This window comes from Lissotriton helveticus, chromosome 12, assembly GCF_964261635.1.
Source record: "Lissotriton helveticus chromosome 12, aLisHel1.1, whole genome shotgun sequence".
Lineage (NCBI taxonomy): Eukaryota > Metazoa > Chordata > Amphibia > Caudata > Salamandridae > Lissotriton > Lissotriton helveticus.
The window spans coordinates 821,475,556-821,495,719 of record NC_136073.1 but is presented as its reverse complement, the minus strand read 5'-3'; the positions used below and the strand labels follow the sequence as shown (position 1 = coordinate 821,495,719).

The 20,164-nt window shown below is 45.9% G+C and overlaps 1 protein-coding gene across 3 annotated transcripts in view; it reads right to left on the bottom strand.

The window, feature by feature from the left end:
• The window catches only part of CGN (cingulin), a 222,679-nt gene that overhangs the window by 46,987 nt on the left and 155,528 nt on the right, over nt 1-20,164 (bottom strand). For all 3 annotated transcript variants that reach the window (XM_078671006.1, XM_078671007.1, XM_078671008.1), the window contains exons 10-12: nt 6,800-6,941; nt 6,088-6,300; nt 221-427 (exon numbers count right to left, since the gene is read on the bottom strand). In XM_078671006.1, coding sequence (XP_078527132.1) covers nt 221-427; nt 6,088-6,300; nt 6,800-6,941 — 562 coding nt within the window. The remainder of the gene's footprint in view (nt 1-220; nt 428-6,087; nt 6,301-6,799; nt 6,942-20,164) is intronic.

Here is a 20,164-nt window from a genome sequence, read left to right as displayed (position 1 = left end):
TAGACACGTTGTTCTCTACAGTCCTCCTCCCAGCCGGCATGATACAAACATCACAAAAAAAATCCACCTCCTTGTAACACTGATCCTTGTATGGAGGTGTTGTCACAAGCCTGTTAATATAATAAGTTACCATAAAGGGGTCACAATTTTGAAACTTAACCTCCATGAGATTTCTCTTTTTGGATGTTCATATGAATATAGCTGTCTTGCTGCCAGTTACCTCCAGTTTGCTGATCTTCTCCTTCAGTCGCTGCTCAGAGACCTGAAGATCATCAGAGTAGTTCCTGTACTCCTTGAGCTGCGCCTCCATGCCCAGAATCCTCCGCCGCAGGTCATCGTTCTCCTCCTGGGTCTCCCGCAGGGTGGACTCAATAACTTTCCTCATTTGATCCGCTGCTTCTCTCTCACTCTTTATGGCCGCCTTGTCCTGTTCAAGTCACCAAGTGTGAAACAAAAACAACATTTATATATTTTCACCTGCTGGTTTCACAGGCTACCTTTGTCAATGGATGCAGCAAGTGAAAACATCAATACAGACAATAAATCATGACTAGTATGTGCTGATGAATATTGGGTTAATTTGTATAACTTAATAGCATCAGCCTCAAATGGGAGGTACTTACCTGTAACACTACTTCTCAATTGTAGGTATCCTAACTACATTCATCAGCACTAAATAATTCCGTCTATGTGATAGATCACTGAAAACATTTGGCAGAAAAAAACTGCAATTATCAAATAATGGCGAAATAACAGGTTTAAAAATAAATAAATACATAACATACAAAAGGGCCTATCAGAAACCAACTTGACAATTAATAGTTTTCAAAGGTCACAGAGCAGAACCTTTACTAAACAGCTTTTACAAGACAGTTATAAAACAAGAAAAAAAAATAAAAAGGCATACAAGCCTCACAGATAAGGAAACATTATTGTCCCTATAAGGAGCCACTGAGCGTTACAGCCCCAGCGTCCAGCGCAGTCCTTTTGGTCTTTCAGGCCATTTCGAAGGTGTGTTAAAGGATGCAAGATCTAATAAGAGGTATGTTGGCTCCCAATCCATCCTATCTGTCGGGTAAGGAGGGAGGGTTGCTTATGAATTTAATGAAGATACCCATGATGGAGAACTGTTATTACAGGTAAGCAACTTTTCTTTCGCCATTACAGTATCTTTATTGATAATTATAGCAATAATCGAAATTACATCCCTTAACAAAGGAGGAAGGGAAGCCCTTAGAAAAGGAACCAGGGAAAAGACCAAAATGGCACTTGCACCTGGAAAATGTATTAGCAAGAATGCTGATCTTCAACTTCTACACAAATTGTTTCTTTTCCATATGACACCTGAAGCAAAGCAGGCAGGTCTTGACTTATTAACCACGACGAATGCCAATGGGCCTGCTGTAAAGCAAATAAGACTCTGTTGTCTTTTAGGAACATTAAGAAGTCGTCAAATCTGCTATTGGCTGTTCAATTACTGCCAAACAGACTAGGGATGGCCTAACTCATTAACTCCCATTCCATAAGTTGTACTGTCTTTGCTTTTCAGACACCAGTCAAAATTACTTCCCTGCTATAAACAGAAAGAAAATTATGAAATGCCTCTAAAATCAGGGCGATAGAGAACTGCACAATGCCACAAGAGAAAGAGTGTACAAGGCATGTGCAACACAATATTAGGTTTATAAAGCTCAGCTTATAAGACAGAAGGTTTACTGATAAAGGTGCAGCCCACCAAGAATGAACCACGCAAGAACGCAGACGCTGATCAGAGATGTAGGTCTTCAAGGAACAAAGGCTAAAAAACAAAACAACCATGTTTAACTAGGAGGAGTATACCCACATCAGACAATGAAAGATGTACTGGGTAGGCATTTTCCTTTTAAATACTTCCAGTCTTGACCTTACAATTCAAGAAGCTAAGGAAAGACTCATTTCACCCTGCTGTGTTAGCAGTCTTAAAAAGCGTAGTCGACTTTAAAGTCGGATTCAGTTATTCAGATGAGAAAAAGCGATGCCCTTCCACCTCAGCATGGTGTGAGACAGATAGAAATAAATTATCACATTATCATGCCACCTCTGTAAGCAGGTCAGAATGTAGTGTTGTGAAGCTGCTCTTCACTGGGGAGGCGAGAGGATCTCATGTGAACTAAAAGTTTCTTACGAATAAGTAGCATTTACCTTTTGGGCCACAAGCCTATTCTAGATTTATATGTGCTAATCAGTTGGAAAGGAGTGTTTTCCAAGCTAAGGCGGTGAGCATGAGGTGCGAGTGGCAGCAAAAAGGTTCTCTTAAAGAAAAAGACGGTCTCCATCGCCTCACCCCTATATAGCTGCATTTATTGAATGTATTCATTCGGGACCAAGTTGCAACCTTTCATATGCCTGCAATACGTGTCAGAAAGGCTACACTCTTTGCAGTATAATGTGATCATGGCCTAGTGAGTAAAGTGTTGTTCACCAGTAAACAGCACAGCTGTATTGCAATCCAGCCTGTCTGCAGTAGTAGTTTAGGTAATCTGACTGCACATGCTTTGGGAGGCATAGGAGACACAAAAAGGGGCATGTCCTTAATTCTTCTACTCTATCAAAGTAGTATTTATTGAAATACCCATGTCATCCCTTTTGCTATAATTTTAATGCATGTGAAAAAAACAATCCTATAGTTTATTGCCCATGAAAAATACAGACCATCTTTGGAGTTAACCTTGGGTGAGTAGGCACAACTCTGTCCCTGTAAATCTGCAGGTAAGAAGGCTGCACCGTCAGTGTCTGAATCTGACCCCACGTAGTGAGAATATCACAATGAAATAAGCCACCTTCAAAGTCAAGCAAGTTAATCACTGGATCAAAGGGATGAGTCATCTATTTAATGAGTTTGCTGGTTAGGCTTCAAACAGATGGAAGGGTGAATTTTGGGGGAGTTCATGATATTGACTACTTCTTTATAGCATGAACATCTATCTCCAAGACAAATGAACGACTCCCCTTGATTTTCAGGTGAGCCATCAACACAGATATGTGTAGCCCAACTGATTGAGAACTAGTGTGCATCTAACAAATAAAGTAAAAAAATGTTGGCCAAGAGTGTTTAAGAAATCTCTTGCCTTTATAGACACAAAGTGACAAAATACTTCCAGATGTGGACTAGCAGCAGGTACACGGTGGCTTTCTACCTTTCAGAAAAAAAAGCCCACACATCTTTGGGGAAAACGTAAGTACCCAACTCTCAAAAACCTTATCTAGCCATCAGTGACGTGTAGGGTAGATTGCTGCCAAATTACAGTTCACAGAAGAGCGGATTGCATTCTAGAAGGAAGGCAGTAGGAGGCTGGCTGAAATGAAGACATTTCAATCTGAGATGGGCCATGAGGGCATCTGAATGCCGAAGGGCAGCACACATCTCAAAGGTATTACATTCCAGTGTAGTGAGACTAATTTGTGCAAATGCTTGAAGACACACACAGTGGTTTGGGGACTGGAACAAGATTGTCAGAAACCGATTAAAGATCTGTACAAAGGGTCCGAATGGTTTGCAACTGCGAGAGGTATGGTGAGGGCACAATATCCTTTAAAGCCTACGGTGAGTGGTCTGTAGAGGGGTTGATACTCAGGTGTGGAGGGTAAAATCAGATGTGTGGGAATGATACGCAAGATGACTGAATAAGGTATGCCAAGTTAATTAATTTATCGTGGCATGGGAGCAAAAGAGTAGTCGAGGAGCTTGACTACGAGACTGTTTTCCCAAATCCAACATATTCAGCACCATGTTACTGAGAGTTTTGGTACTGTGGAAATGTAGGTGTGGAAAGATGTTGCTGAATCGGAGTAGTTGAAGCCCGATCCAGCTGCTAAGGAATAAGTGACTGGAAGCGCAATCTATTGTCAAAGGTAATATAGGTGTTTATAGCTGAAAGGGAAGGTGAGCAATAGGTTGGCAGAGATGAGAATGCGGTCCACTAGAAATGTAAGGGCAAGGCTGCATGAATGGACATTATTTTTGTTCTCAACTGGGTAAGCAGGAGTCCTGTGAAGGTGAACCACTGTGGAAAGCTGATTGAGAGGCCATGACCTATAACAGGCAGAAGGAGAGAAGGAAGTGAAGCACAAGATTTGAGTTTGTCAATATGACAGGAGAAGCTGAGAGGAGATTTTTGTCATCAAAGTTAGTTGTTTAGAGAGTGAAGAGAATTAAATCTAAGCCAAGCTCTTTAGGAAGGCTGCTAGATTTGTAATGAGACAGGCATCAAGACCTGTAAAGAAGCTGTACCAAAGAGAAACAGTTAACAAGACACATGTCGTTTCCATAATGCACGGAGAGGCAGGAGATACAAGCCGGGTTAAGAGAGCAACCTTATCAATGCTGATGAAAGATTAAGTAGACTGAAGACAGAAAAGTGGAGACGGTAATGAGCATAGGTGATAAAGCAGCAGATTTGATTTGTGTAGTCTCAGAGTGGAGAAAGAGAAAAAATGTTGAAGCATGCCAAGAAAGCGCTGAGTTGAGAGCTAAGTGGCGAGTCTGTTAAAGGCAGGCAGTTTTAGGATTTTAGAGATGAAAGGAACTAAAGAAATGGGGCACGGTGAGGGAAAATTAAATGAATAATGAATTTCCCTCATTGTCTGTCGAGTCCCCCCCCCCCCCACACACCCGCTACACCGATCTTAGCTGTACGGGCTGCTCCTGGGGTAAGGTAAATGGAGAAAAATGAACATGTTTTTTCTACTTTGCAAATGAAATAATAGTTTTTATCTTTGATGAGCAATATAAAGATTGACATACAAAAACAGAACACTTGTAATTTAAGTAGAAGTAGCTGCAGTGTACAAGTAACAGAACTAACAGTACACATTGCATGTTTTCTTAGAGAATTGAGTAACTTTGACATCGTTTTACAGAGCCCATAGTATATATTTTCTGTTCACTGTGGCTAATAAGATGAGATCATTCCTTGGGAGAATTGGGTATGGAACCGAGTACATATATTATGCAACAGTACGCAAACGCATAAACGGCAACTCACAAACTGCCAACTTGGGAGGGGTGCTGGCAATGACGTGTGACTGAAATGGATAGGTGTAACTTCACGACTCCGCTTTGTCTCTTGGGCAAATGAATATTGTGCGTCTCTGCTTTGCCAATTAATATTGAGAGCTCTTGGACCTCTGTGCCTTGGTTTTTCCAATGTATACCGAGCGCATGCTAGGGGATATTTTTGGGTGCCTTTGCACATCAGATACAATTCTGGGCTGGAAACGGCATGCAAGAAAGCCCCCTACACTCAAAACCCATCAGCTCTTTAAGAGAATAGATTGTCTGGAAACTATGGATTTCTAATAAAGTGTAGGATAAAACAAAAGTTTCCCACTGTCCATTCTCCCTTCACATCCTTCATTAGCCTTGCAGTAACAGACTTAGCCCCAGAATCAAACGCATTCAAGTCCCAAACAGTGAGGAAATAATTTGGGGTATTTGAGAACTTTGTTGTGATGCTACTTTTAGAATATGGTCCTTTGAGAACTTGTCCCCAAGGATTAGAGCTAATGAGCGTGCACTGCTTAGACTAATTCAATTGTTCACTCCTAAAGCTCCCTATTTATGGAAATCCCCCATGAATGAGATCAGGGGTGGCTGTTTGGTATGTAGACCATCACAGAGACTGTTTATTTTCTGATGAAAGTGAATTACAGTGGGTGTTTTAACTTAATATCCCACTCACCACTACAGGCAAATTCTTGTTTTAAAAATATAGGATATGGCATTTCTTAACAATTCACCTTAACTAAACCAATTGGTTGAGAAGTTTGAAGTAATTTGCTACAGTCGGTTTAAACTATGATCAGAGTTAAAGCAGAGACCTTTAATAGTGACAAGATAAAACCACACTCTTCAACAGAAAACAATGAAACGTACAAATCCATTGTGACAAACCAATGTGTACTTTTAGCCTATGGTTTGAAAAGTAGTCACAATGGTCTTGAGTCTGGACAGCATTCTAAAAAATGTAATCTTCTGGCCGAAATTCGTTCATGATCAGCAACGCCAAGTGTGACCTCTGCCCCACCTCCGGAGCTTTAAGGGCTTACCATTGAAGTCTCTTCAAAGTCTCTCTTGAGCTGTTTCATGTCTTTCTGGAACTGCTGCCTCAGCTGCTCCAGTTCTTCGTCATGGCTGGCAACTTCGTCTTTTAGAGCGCCTTTTAGGGCCCCCAACTCGCGCTCCCTCTGGTGTAGCAGCTCCTCTTGTCTCTGCTTATCCAAGCCTATCTGTTGCAGCTGTTCTTGCAGCTTTTGCACCTCCTAGAAGAGAAGATAGCACAGTGTAGGTGAACCAAAAAGGTAATTGGACTCACAGGGCTCCATTATTTCCGCTCTTCCGTAACAAACCTATATCTTGCCACTTCCAGTTTTTTCTTTTGCATTGATGATTCTAAGAGAGCTGTACTAGGCCTCTAATGCATTTGGTAATGCAGCCCTAGCAAGCAGTTGGCTCTCTAAATCCTGTAATAATGCCCAAATGTGTGGATGATCAGGTCTCTCGAGAGAAGGGCTATATGTCTGGACTCCTACATTAAGGCCGTGATCCACTACTCCCCAAATTGTCTCACCGAGGAGCATTCTCCAACCCATTGCCTCTTCTATTCCAACCCATTTCTCCATTCCTCACATAAACGTTTCCATCTAAACCAAGTATGATGGATGTTCCTTCTTCCCTGCCAGGCCAATTGCCATAACACTAGGTGACTTATGCTGCCTCTCCCACCATTAATGTTCACCATTGATATCCTGCATATCGTACCCTTTTCAGTGCATCTGCCTCATTGGCATCAACAGAGCCGCTCTTGAAGTGATCCACTTCTACCTGCATACTGGCATATCTCTCTCGGACCTCCCGCAGCTCATCTTCAAACTCTTCTTTCTCCAGCTTTGCTTGCATCAACCTACAAGGGGTTGGTGGGAGAGCAGGTGATGGGGGGAAAAACAGAAGGCAAAAGAAATGAGCATAAGAAAAATGCAAAGGTAGATATCTTTAGAATCCAAGGTTCATATTAACACACTAAGATTGCAAAAATAAAAAACAAGCCAGAACTATGAGGATCTAAATCCTCTGTTCTCCTGCAACAGATTTCAAGGGAAAGAGGTTGATTCTGAAAAGATGCAGAACAGCATCCATTTCCAATAAAAAACAGAATATACTCAGTGTCCTGTCAATACTGTAACTTCTAAGAATGCAACTTTGTTTACATGTGGGTGTTCTAGGTAAATAGGAAATATGGTACAAAAAAAAGGGCACTACCATTCCTACCACATTTATAGCATTTACATAGCAGATGTAGGCGCTCATTTAAAGTAAGATGGAAAACGTTATTATATTAAGATGCACTTGGAGCTCTCCGACGGCGAAGAGGTCACCAAGCCTTACTTCTGGGTTGTATACTTCCAACTAGTCAATGAAATACAGGTAACAGACTCCGGTATGGAATTTATCAGGGTTGACAGAAGATGTATGACCTCTACTTTTGTGTCTTCACAGCAGAGCCAAGGATACAAGTAGGGGTAGTTTGGAGACCCTGCAGCTAAGCATGCAGAATAAACAATCCCAAGGTCAGGAGGGCTCAATAATCAACACTAGTGAAATTCTTCAAGTTCTTCAAATGATCGGTGAGCTAAATGGCAAATTTAATTGTATGGTATGGGTAACATCTTAATTTAATGCGAGACTGGTTAAAAACATAATGGGGCTTAAACTTTTTCAGGGGTGGGAAAAATGCAGTTGTGGGCTAACGACATCACGGAAGTTCCCTAGGGGTATCATAGTTTAGGGGACCATGAATCAAACACGCCTCTCACATCTGGTATTTTTCAGGTAGCGGATTGCTCCCACTGGTTTGATGAGCTCTCACTCACCGGGAACTAGAAATCAGGACTGGGGCCCAACCACATCTGAGTAATTTTGGATTACTAATCAGTCTACATGCTGCAGAATACAATGTATTTGCTTTTGCCATATCACAGGTTTTACAATGAGATGTTCTGCCCAACTCTGAATACTATGCTTGTTTTCAAGCTCGTCAGCTTCTTCACTGCCTGGAAAAAGAAACCAGGTTGTCTGTTTTAATGATTTGGATATACATTTTTTTTATGTATGCTGGGTTTTCGAAGGAATATAAAACATCCAAGTTTTAAATGTCAACATAATTTTGAATTCAAATGTTTATTGGGGACCTGTTCAAACCTCTTATTTGTTGTACTAGAAGTGCACCCGCAGACAAGCACTGGGCCAGACTTTCCATCCTCATCAGTTATGCGCTATTGTAGACAAAAAAACCTGTATGCTTTGCTTGGTTTATGACCAGCGGTGGAATTTTGATCTCAGGTACCCCTTTCATGGCACTAATATTGTGCAACCCATAGGAGAGAGAGAAAAGTTATACAGAAGGGCACAGTTTGATCATCTGAGCTCCTAAACTGTATTTGTAAATTTTCAGTGTCTGAGCTTCCAAAGTGTCCTACTGAATTTTCCAGTTTACTTTGATTCAATGCTAACTTTTGCTATAGGAAGATTAATTTGACAATAATTTTCACAACCGCAGGAGCACCTTCAGTAGACCAGCATTAATGACAAATTGCTCCATTGGGAGTTTGATTGAATACAGAGGAGTAATCAGCACAGCATTAAGCAGTGACAGGCACAGAGTGCACACAGATAGGCTCTCATCTGGAAGTGGAGCACACCAGGAACATGCCGGAAGAACGAAAATGAACAAGAACAAAGTGATTTAGGAGAATTGTTTTTAAACTTTTTTTTATATAGAGAGAATCTACATGTGCCATTTGAATTCTCATTCATGTACCATTGTGCATCTCAAAGTATTTAACAGATCTCAGACTAAGCCACTCCGTCACAGTTTTTGCTAAAATTGAGTGTTTTTGTCTGTCAAAATCTATGGATAAATCCATATAAAACAATATATACAGGTGTGTTAAGCTATCCATTTTACATCGCCATAATTCTGTGTAAAAAGACATTTGCATCAAGTTATTTTGCCTAAAATTCATGTGTGGTTAAGCTGAATATTGTGCACCTAAACTAGACACTCAGGAAAAACTAGTTTGCAAACACATTTTTCAGCAGTCTCTAAAAGCGAAACCACGCAATAACTGGAATGGCACCTTTGTGTGCTACTTTAATCTACACGTCCACATTGCACTACCCTTTCAGGAAGGAGCCTTGATCGGCCCTATATAGTACACAAGTGCCACAGATCAGAGTCAGCAATGCATATCCTAAATTTGTTGCATTATAGAAGTTGAAATGCCATCTAGTCCTTGGATTCTGATGAATTAACAGAATTTCGTAGGTTAATAACAGCTTTAAATATCAGCATAACTCTTTCCTCTGACGCTTTACTCTATTGATTTCGCTCTGGTGTGTGTTGGTTCATGCCATTGATATGAGCTCTATTACTGCGACCGTGTCGGCTAAATTCAGACTTCCTGGCTGCTTGAAAGGGAGAAGAATTGATTTGCATTGTACCTTTGGACGACTGGGGTCTCAACACTTGATTAAAGTGGTGCTTTAGAAATGGTTTAACACAGCAACTGCCATCACAAACTATCTGTGAAGATCATGAAATCACTACTTGCACTTAAAATTAAGAATAATAATGATAATAGGGACAGTAACAACTATCCGGAATAGTACTATGCAGTGCAAAGTGCAATGCTCTTTTAACATTATTTAAGGTTTAGCAAATTACCTTAATACTAAGATAACACACCACTTTACTCCTACAATAAGATAATTGACAACAAATGTAAAGCTTTTAAAAATGCACACACATAGAAGAATCCTGCCTCAATATTTCATAAATATGAAATCTTCTCCAGTACGTACCTTGGTGCAAAGAGTAAATACTGCCTTGTACAACTATGCAAACACTAACAATGTTCATTTTTCAAAAGAGAGTTAGCATTCAGCCTAAATGAATAGGAGTCAAAAAAAGGCTTACAAATCTGTATCTAGGGGGGCGTGGCTTAAGCGCCGAACGGGATGGCTGCGTGAGCGAGTTGCTCCGCGCCGAGTCCCGCTATTATCCTGCTCGACCTGCCCTTGGTACCCCTGGCGGCATAAATCGTGATCCGGAGGGGTCGCTGACCTAGAGAGGAGAGTCTGGACCCTATAGGGACCCTGGCAGACACACGCGACCGGATCTGGGAGCCCGGCCGGCCGGACTGACGAACAAAGGCAAGATGGCGGCGCGGCCGGATCGGGAGCGCTAGAGGCCCTGCACCGCAGAGAAACGAGCGCACTGGCGACTGCTGGGCGGCGCTAGTGGTGCAGAAAGCTGGGGAGCGGATCGTTGGAGCTGATCCTGAGCGGCAAAGCGGTCCGCGGCGGAGACCCGGTGGGAGCGGTGCCCCTCCCCCTTCCTGCTCTCCGGTCCCTGGCTGGAGGGCTTGGCCTCGACTTGGACAGGTGACGACGCTGTTGGCCTGTGAAGGTCGCCCACCGATAAGACTGCTGCTGATGGGGTCAGGCAGACGGGGTCAGCACTGCTTGGGGGCCCGGGCGCTCGGCTGAGGACCGCTGCGGAGTAGCGGCGTGCAGTGGACTACCCCTGGGGTTGGGCCGAGGCCCGGCCCCCCACGGTTCCTGTGTGCCCAGGGGAGCGGACGGACCTGGAAGTGGACGGTGGGCCTGCCACCGGAGGCGGGGTCGGCACGGTGAGGGGCACTGGGCTGATGGAACAGTAGCTGGAAGCTGGTGCACGCTAGAGCCCGCGTGTTGGGATGCTGATATGAGCGGCGAGCTCAGTTTGCCCGGAACCACATCCGTCGGTTCTTCCTGGAGGAGCGCACTAGGCTCGCTGCCCTAACCATTGTGGATACCAGAGGCGCTGTGCGCGTGTGGATGGAACTGTGCAGTGCGCACCTATAATTCGGTGGCAGGCGGTTGCACGCAGCAGGGGGCCTATTGGTCTTGAATAGACAAGCTGGATCTGGGGCAGAGGGTGCTGAACGTTTCATTATCTGCCATTGGGCGGTGTTGGGAGGGGCCGGGCACGGTGCGGCCAGTGGGATTGCCACAGTGAGCTGTGATCGGTGGAAGCGGCTCGAGTGGCGCATCTCTCGCAACCAAGATGGCCGCGCTGGGTGCTGGCCTCGCTGCGCCGCCAGCGCAGGGGGACGGGAATGCCTTGATCCAAGATGGCGGCGCCCCAGCCCCAGTGGAGACCTCGCACCAGGAACAGAGGCTGAACAAACGCCTTGACGCTATTCTGGACGCGATCACTGCTACAAAAGACGCGCTGCACCAGGACATTGCGCAGGTGGCGACGGGGCTGGGCCTGCTAAGAGCAGACCACGCCAAGCTCTCTGATAGAGTGAAATCGAACGAACAACTGCTTCAGGAGCTGAAACCGGCGGTGGTCACCGTGGAACATAAACTGACAGACATTATTAGCCAACTGGCGCTCCTGGAACGACGAACGGAGGACGCGGAAGGTCGTAACCGGAGGAACAACGTGAGGGTGGTGGGGCTTCCGGAGAAAATTGAGAAAGATGATGCAGTGGCCTATATGGAGGACTGGTTCCGCACGGTGGTGGCGCCGGAGGGTCTGTCCCCCTTCTTCTCCCTGGAAAGGGCGCATAGGGTGCCTGCCAAGCCGCCCCTAGAGGGCCGACCACCTCGGCCGATGGTGGTCAAATTGTTGCACTATAAAGATCGGGATCTGTTAATACAGAGAGCGAGATCCCAAGGTCCCTTCCAGGTGGATAATAGCAGGGTCACGATCTTCCCAGATTACACGCAGGAAGTGCAGCGGGGCAGAGCATCCTTCTTATCAGTGAAGAAGGAGCTGCGAGAGGAGGGGATCCAATACTCCTTGCTTTTTCCCGCCAAGCTGAGAGTGGTCGTTGATGACAGAACCCACTTTTTCCAAACACCCGACGAGGCATGGTCCTGGCTTGAACTATATCGTGCGGGGACGGATCGTGCACACAGAACCAACAAGGATCGGCAGCAACCAGTCAAGCTCAGGAAATCCCAGCGCATCCGCTCCCGGAATAAGCGCCAGCGGGCCGAGCGAGATGCACAAATGCTGGCCGATAGGAAGAGTGCGTTGGCGGCCACAGCGATCATCACGGGATCACAGCAGGAGAAAACGTCTGGAGGCTCGGCATCGGAGGAGGAAGAGGGGAAGACCGGAGACGACGATTCGGATGTAGGGGGCGCACGGGGACCGGAGGTCACCCCACAAACTTCGGATGGCATGTTTAACGAGTGAGGATTGTGGCTAATGAACGATTCAGGAATGCCTGTCGGTATGGACTCTCCAGACTTATATTGGACTGCCAGGTATGGGGCTGCGTAAGCAGTTTGGGACAGCGGGCGCGGGGTGGTAGCTCTGCCGTTCTGGTTCGGGGCTCCATTGACCTCCTCAGACCCTTAAGGTCTTCTGTGGTGACGACCACAGGTTAGTGTGATGTGTGGGGTGTTTAAGGTTTGGAACGGGGCTGAAGCTGGGTTATTAGGTCCTGTCCTGGGGAGGGGGGGTAGAGGGAGTTTTGGGAATTGTTTTGAAGGGGCTGTACAATTGCTGCAATGCGGGAATCATTTATTGGCTAGCGCCACTGTGTAGAACGATACTTTATGGGGACGTTACCTAACTTGAAATGTGTCACATGGAATGTCCGTGGTATTCGTACGATGGTGAAACGCCACAAGGTGCATGCCTACTTGGTAAGAAGGGGCGTTCAGATCGCAATGCTTCAGGAAACTCACCTGACTAAGAAGGAGTGCGGGGCATTACAGAAGAGGTGGCGAGGTCAGGTATTTGGCACGACATACTCGGCATTCGCCAGAGGGGTATTGATATGGATACGGGCGGGTACGCCATTTCAAGTCACGAGCCAGAGAATAGATCCAGAGGGTAGATATGTGGCGGTTGAGGGGCGTCTCTATGGTAGGGAGGTGGTGCTGTGTAACATACATGCCCCCAACTCTGATCAAGCTCGTTTTTTTGAGGATTTATCGCGCTCACTGGCGTATTATTTAGCGGGCCCTATTTTACTGGCGGGGGATTTTAACTCCATCTCTGATGTGCGGTTGGATAGGTCGCACCCACCACTAGTAGACTCCCCGGTACGCCGGCTAGCAACTCACAGGCGGGAATGGCAGGACAGATGGGGATTGGTGGATGTGTGGAGGGCACAACATCCTGAGATCAGGGATTACTCTTATTTTTCCATGCTGCACGACCTACATGTTAGACTGGACTCAGTGCTGTGTGGCAGCTCATTGGCGAGTGTAGTGACTCATTCTGAATATCTGTCCAGGACCATTTCGGACCATAATCCCCTGTTGATCTCCATGCAGTGGCAGCTGACGAGATCGGCAGTTCCATCATGGCGACTGCGTCCAGACACACTGGAAGACCCGGTGTTCAGCGACACGGTCCGTCAGGGCCTTGACAGTTACTTTACAGACAATGCAGGTTCAGCAGCAACGAGGTCGATTGAATGGGATGCAATGAAAGTTGTGGTGAGAGGGGTATGCATGGGTAGGTTTCTGAATGTGAGAGGGACGGTGCTGAATGACCTTGCGAAAGCGGAGGAGGCGCTGAGAGGGCTGGAACAGCGAAGACCCGAGAGGCCAGAGTTGCAGGACCAACTGATGCAAGCTAAAGAGGTGGTGGCGACTGAGACGGAAAGACTGCGGTGTTATGACTATAAGTTGTATGTTGTTAAAGTGCATGATGAACGGGATAAAGTGGGCACACTCCTTGCCAAGCTGGCCGATCCGGTACCTAGAGGATGTCCGATCATGAGTATACGACGCGAAGATGGGGAAGTGATTTATTCTCAATCGGCGGTCTTGGAGTGGTTCAAGTCCTACTATATGGGACTGTACGCGAGCCACCTGGAGGCGGAGGCTTCGGAGATAGGTGAATACCTGGACCCGATCCCTTTACCGTTGATGGATACGGAGGAGGCGAAGGACCTGGGGGGCCCCATCACTTTAGCAGAGATACGAGGGGCAATTAAACACATGGCACGGAACAAAAAGCCAGGGGTGGATGGGTTACCGATTGCATTCTACGCCAAATCCGTGGATATCTTGGCGCCCAGACTGCTGATAGTGTACGCGGAGGCGAAACGGGTGGGGCGGTTACCAGACTCCATGAGGGAGGCGCTGGTGGTGCCGCTGTTGAAACCAGGCAGGGACGCGTTAGACGTGACCTCTTACCGCCCATTGTCTATGTTAACGGTGGATTATAAGATCTTGAGTCGCATTTTAGCTTCCAGGCTCCTACCACAGATGACCACCTTAGTGCATAGGGATCAAGCGGGATTCATCCCGACCAGGAGCACCTCGATGAATATCCGTCGACTGGTCCGGGTCATTGACGTTGCCGCTACAACGGAGTGGGATCCTGTGGTATTAGCAGTGGATATCGAAAAGGCATTCGATAGCTTAGAATGGGAGTACCTGGATGGTGTGCTGCAGAAGTTTGGAATTGGGGAGGGGTTTCGGAGTTGGACGAGAGTGCTCTATTCCTCAGCGAAGGCGCGAGTACGGCTAGGGCCCATAGTATCTCCAGCTTATTCGGTTTGTAGGGGCACGCGGCAGGGCTGTTCGCTGTCTCCTCTGCTATTTGCCTTGGCGATGGAGCCACTGGCGGCGCAGGCACGGTCAGGCACTGAATATGACGGGATAGCGCAGGGACCTGACTCGCACTACATATCACTATACGCTGATGATCTGTTATTGTACCTGGCGGATCCTGGGAGAGCTCTGGAAGGCGCGGTAGACATGCTGGGCAGGTTCGGGAGGCTGTCAGGTCTCAGGGTGAATTGGACCAAGACATGTGTGTTCCCTTTGCGGAAGGCTACGCTCTGCCCACAGCTCACGAGAACGGTGGTATGGGAACCCTCCTGTTTCATCTACCTGGGGGTGCGCATCTACCACGATGCAGAGGACCTCTTAGAGGGGAACGTGGAGCGCTGTATTCGAGCGCTGAAGGGCTGCATGGATTTCTGGGCGTCTCTCCCACTATCCGTGTTGGGTCGGGTGGCACTGCTGAAGATGGTGGCACTCCTGCGGCTACTTTATTACTTCCGGACACTGCCGGTGTGGATCCCGCAGAGAATCTTTAGAGAGTTGAAGACATTGGTGACCGGCTTCCTATGGGGCCACGGACGACGGAGGGTGGCACTGACTACTCTGACAGGGCCCAAGAGCGAGGGGGGGATGGCCGTTCCCGACTTTGAGTTATATTATCTGGCGGCGCAACTCCAGGTTTTGACGCAGAACGTGGCCAGGGAATTCAGGGGTCCGGATCGTGACCGGGGGATTGGCATCCAGAGACATGTCTTGTCGTCTATCGTAATGCAACAGAACCTGGACATGAGGGATCTTGCGATAGAGGAAAAGACGCTCAAATTGTGTTGGAATAGGAGCCTGAAAAGAGCAAAGAAAAACCGGCCGTATGCACCGGAGATACCGCTGGGAATGTTGACCGCGCTACCGCACGGGGGCGAATGGTCCAGATTATTGACGTGGGAAGAGCTGGGCTTGCAGATGGTAGGTGACCTCTATATGGACGGAGCGCTAGTTCCGTACCAGACTTTACAGGAGCAATTTGGCTTACCGGATGGAACCTTCTTACTACATGTGGCGGTAGTGACAGCGATGCAACGATATTGGGGGGGGGAGGGCTGGCGGAGCCGGAGGTGACCATGGCATGCCAATATGTGGTAATGGCCGCGGGCGCCGTCAAGGCTGTGACTTGCCTTCATACCAGAATGCTGAATGAGGGACTGGCGCCCTTGTTGGCACTAAAGTCGCGATGGGAGGTCAGCATAGGTAAACAAATACCAGACACCGTATGGGGCCAAGTGTTGCATAGGACCTGGAAAGGGACGAGGAATGCACGGTTTCAGCAGGTGCATTTTTTCATTGTCCATAGGGCGTACTTGACTCCGGAGAGGTTACGACGGCACTTCCAGGTGCTTGACGCCATGTGCCCGAGATGTTTGGAGCCAGAGGTAGATCTGGATCACATGCTGTGGGGATGCCCGAAGTTAGGGGAGTACTGGCCGGAAGTCGGTGAACTCCTGAATGCTGTTACGGACAGGGAGATAGACTTTGATATGGCTGCGTGCCTGCTCCTCTGGTTCCCGCATACCAGGAAGACTAAAGTAACGAGCAAATTCATTGATTTGGGGATCATGCTGGCACAGCGTGAAATAACCTGGCATTGGAAGTCTAAGGGAGGCCCGTCAGTGAGGAGATGGAGGAATGAGCTGTTGAGGTGGTCAGGCTGCGAGAGTGTGCTTAAGATGCGTCAGGCAACTAGAACTGGCAACGAGAAATGTCTGGAACTGGCGCGGTCCTGGGAGTTGGTAGTACAGGCGTTACGGGACTACGTAACAGACTATGCGGAGGAAGACTAGAGTTTGGCTGAAATTCCATGTGATATGCATGTTTGTCTGAATATCCTGATGGATGACGTGCCTCAGGGCTGTGAGAGATTCTGGGTGCCCGCATTAGCAGCAGTTGTGGGGGGAGGAGGGAGGAGAGGGGGTGTTCGTGGAGTAGGTAGTTTAGCACCGCGAAGCAGTATATCAGACCCGGATGGCCCAGTGAGGAAATAGATTGGATCTGCAGGGAGCGACCATAGGGGCAGCCTGGGGATTGGCGGTGCGGGGGGGGGAGGGGTGTTGTGGGGTAAAAGCAGATATTACACGACATAACTGACCTACAGCCCGGACAGGGCACACACTGAGGCATTTCCCGAAGAATGATACTTTGAAGCGCCGCCCAGCCTCCGGGATGTGGGCTAAATGGCTGTGTATTGCAATACTGTCATATTAACTGTCGGGAGGCCATAAGTGTGTGGGTTGGCCTATTGAATGGTTTTATTTCTGATTCTGCAATAAAAATATATTTAAAAAAAAAAATAAAAAATCTGTATCTACTTGGCAAGTCCACATTAAACGTTCCAACTCTTCCCCGACATTAACATATAGGACGCCATTTAGAGGGTCATTCCTCCTATTCCATTTTTTTGGGATGGAGCTCGCTATAGTTTGCGAACAGTCTTAAAAGTGAAAGCCTCAAATGGGAACCACTAATGTCAAGCGCAAATGCAGGCTTACATTTGCTTGTATCCTTAGCTTGAAATTGTACATTCCAGGCCTACCACGTTTTTCAAATGCACTACAAAATTCCTCCAATATGTTTAACTCTGAAAGCTCACATTGTAGTGTATAAATGAAAAATTGGATAATGGATCCTTGTGGACCTTTCTCCTGTGTTAACATGAAATGTAAAAAGTAGCTCTCAGTAGCGTCCGGTACATAGGTTGGAGCTAAATAATGTTAATGCGAAACTGTTAGGCTGCTTGTACATGCTTTGCATTCTTACAACATTTATTTGAATAACTAAATGAAGATTTAAAGAATCTCTGTAAGCTACAAAAATTAATTCAGATCAAACGTAGCATGGACTCTCTTGCATCGCTCCAAAAAGTTAAATAAGATTTGCTTTGAAAAATTATCTTTTTTTTTTCATATTTGGAATGTTTGCACTCCCAACTCAACAGCACAGCGACACTACGTTTCCCTGCCAAACATCAAGTGCGCAGCTGAGGAACGTACCCTAAACAAGCTCCAGCATCAATTTAATAGACACATGCCACCAGGCTGTCCAAAAGAGAAGCACTGGCAATCTTTAAGCAGCATACGCATGTTGCACTTCCATAAAAATAGTCTCGCCCATACTTAGTATACCCTGCCTGCGCAGATTTAGTCTAGCCAGAGATACTACAAAATACCAAGCTAGCAATACATACCGGCTCAAGTTTCCATCGACCGGAAGGTAATTTATGCTACGGGTATATCACTCAATAACAATACCATTACTTTAGAGTAATTTATCTCCAGGTGAATTTGTTGGTAGTAGTAGCTCAACTGGGTCTATTATCAACAAAGTCCTAAGGGATGTGATGAAGGTTTACTGCATTGTCCACACAGAGTTCGACTGACCTGAAGGAGGCGCTCTACATCAAAGGAAACAACTTACTCCGGCCAAAACCAAATCAGGATCAGCCAAGAAGAGACAAAACTGTGAATGGTCTACTACATAGCCTTGGTCAAGGTCACTGCGGAGAAAATTCCCCATGTTATGATAAGAAGCAGATGCATAATGGTGGCGTCGAAGCCCCAGGTTTCAAGCTGGACCAGATGATCCCCATGTCCACCTCATCAAATGCTGCCATGAAGGCCACAAACCAGCATTATAATGCTGCCTTCAGGGGTGTGGAATTCCTATAGCCCGACGGCCAGGACATATTGTTTGGGGCCATGGGCAACACGTTTTCATGTGTATTTTGTCCTTGGGACAAGTAGGCCCAACCCCCTGCAGCACAAACCCTTTGTCTGCCAGAACCACATTATGGATCAGGGAAGGGCAATGTCTACAGTTAAGGTAATATGTGTTCATGCTGTTCAAACTTGTATTTATGGTTTATTAATGCAAAGCCTTTATTATTCAGGTGAGCACTAAAAGTAACTGTTGTAAGCTCGGCCTGCACTATTGACGGTGGTTCCAGTATAAATGTGTACACAAGTTTTCAAAGTTTGGTAAAATGAGGCTATGTATAATGTTTCCAGAATGCTCTCTGATTACATGCAAATATAGTCAGAAGCTTGACAGCAAGATTGAGGATTCTTTGCTTTCAAAATAAAATGTTCACCAAAAAAATGCAAGTAGGAAAAAAACATTTTGCTAAACTACTGTAAGATTTTGGGTACAATGTCTTTGCAGCGTCATTTAGTAACATGTTGATGTATGCTTGTATTTCCCAAAAATGTTCATAATGGAAAATCAGTGTAACCAGTTGAAATACGATTATGGGAAACAAAAATAAACAAGCATTGGCAAAGGCAGTAGGTCTGAAATTGTTGGTCAGCCTTTTGGTTTTGTAAATGCGTGACTTGTTTAGGTATGGTTTTTGTAAAACATTATCTGTGTGGGAGCTGCTGGGCCCCCACCATTCTAACAAGCATTGGCAAAAACAAAATAGTTTTTGGTCTCAAAAAGCACACATTGCCACAGCAGTTCCAGGCACTGAACAAAACTACTTTGTGTGCTAATATGCTCCTTGTAAAAGAGCAGAATACGGTCACTCACAATGAAGCCAGCTGATAGACCGAGAGAAAGAGCGACAGAGAGAGAGAGAGAGAGAGAGAGAGAGAGACTGAAATTTATTAAACACAAACGGTCATGGTTAACGCCAGACCTAAACAGAGGCCCAATTATTAAAGAAAGTATCAAAAGTGTATCCATGGTATATATCCGTGCATTAAGTGCATATATACAGTTTCCCTGAATTCTCAAGAATCTACAGAAGTAGGCCTAGAAATAGTACCCCCAGTAAATATTTGTGTACTGCGTTTTAGCATGAGCAAATGTGCATGCGTAGATTAGCTCATGTGAAAATCAGAATGTTTCAACTTAACTTTTCCTCCAACCACTTTTTCCCCAACCCTGGAAGAAGTTTTACGTCTGCCACTGTCAGGAGTACATTTCCAACCTTTTTCAGTATGGGAAAAGATTAGACAAGAGTTGGTAAAAACCCTTAAAACATGCAAGTTAGTAGGTTTGCACAGACTCATAAGGGCATTCCGACCCTTGAACTTTTGCTAACCACTACCTTCAGCCCCAGTACGTAGACCTGCAGAAACATAGCAACATAAGGGGTCTTTCTAGTATTCAAACCCTACTATGTACGAGCCCTGGCATAATTAGAGATACTATATCAGAACTCTTATATAATGAGATTGCTGCCATAATTTGTCCCCGCATTACATGGCACAAAAGGGACAAGTAGATTTTGTTACAGGACAAGTAGATTTATGAAGCAACCTGCCCCATGGACAAGTAGATATTTTATTAAATTCCACACCCCTGACTGCCTTACTGAATCTTGTGGATTCTGGACCAGTGGTTAATTGTGGAGTGGTACTGCCTACAGCCTGCTTGCTCTAGAGGTTTCCTTGCAGTTATATATTTTGCAGTTATTTTTATTCACGATTACTCGTAGTCCTTGGCTTAATAGTCCATAAATTAAGTGCAACTATATGACTAACATCC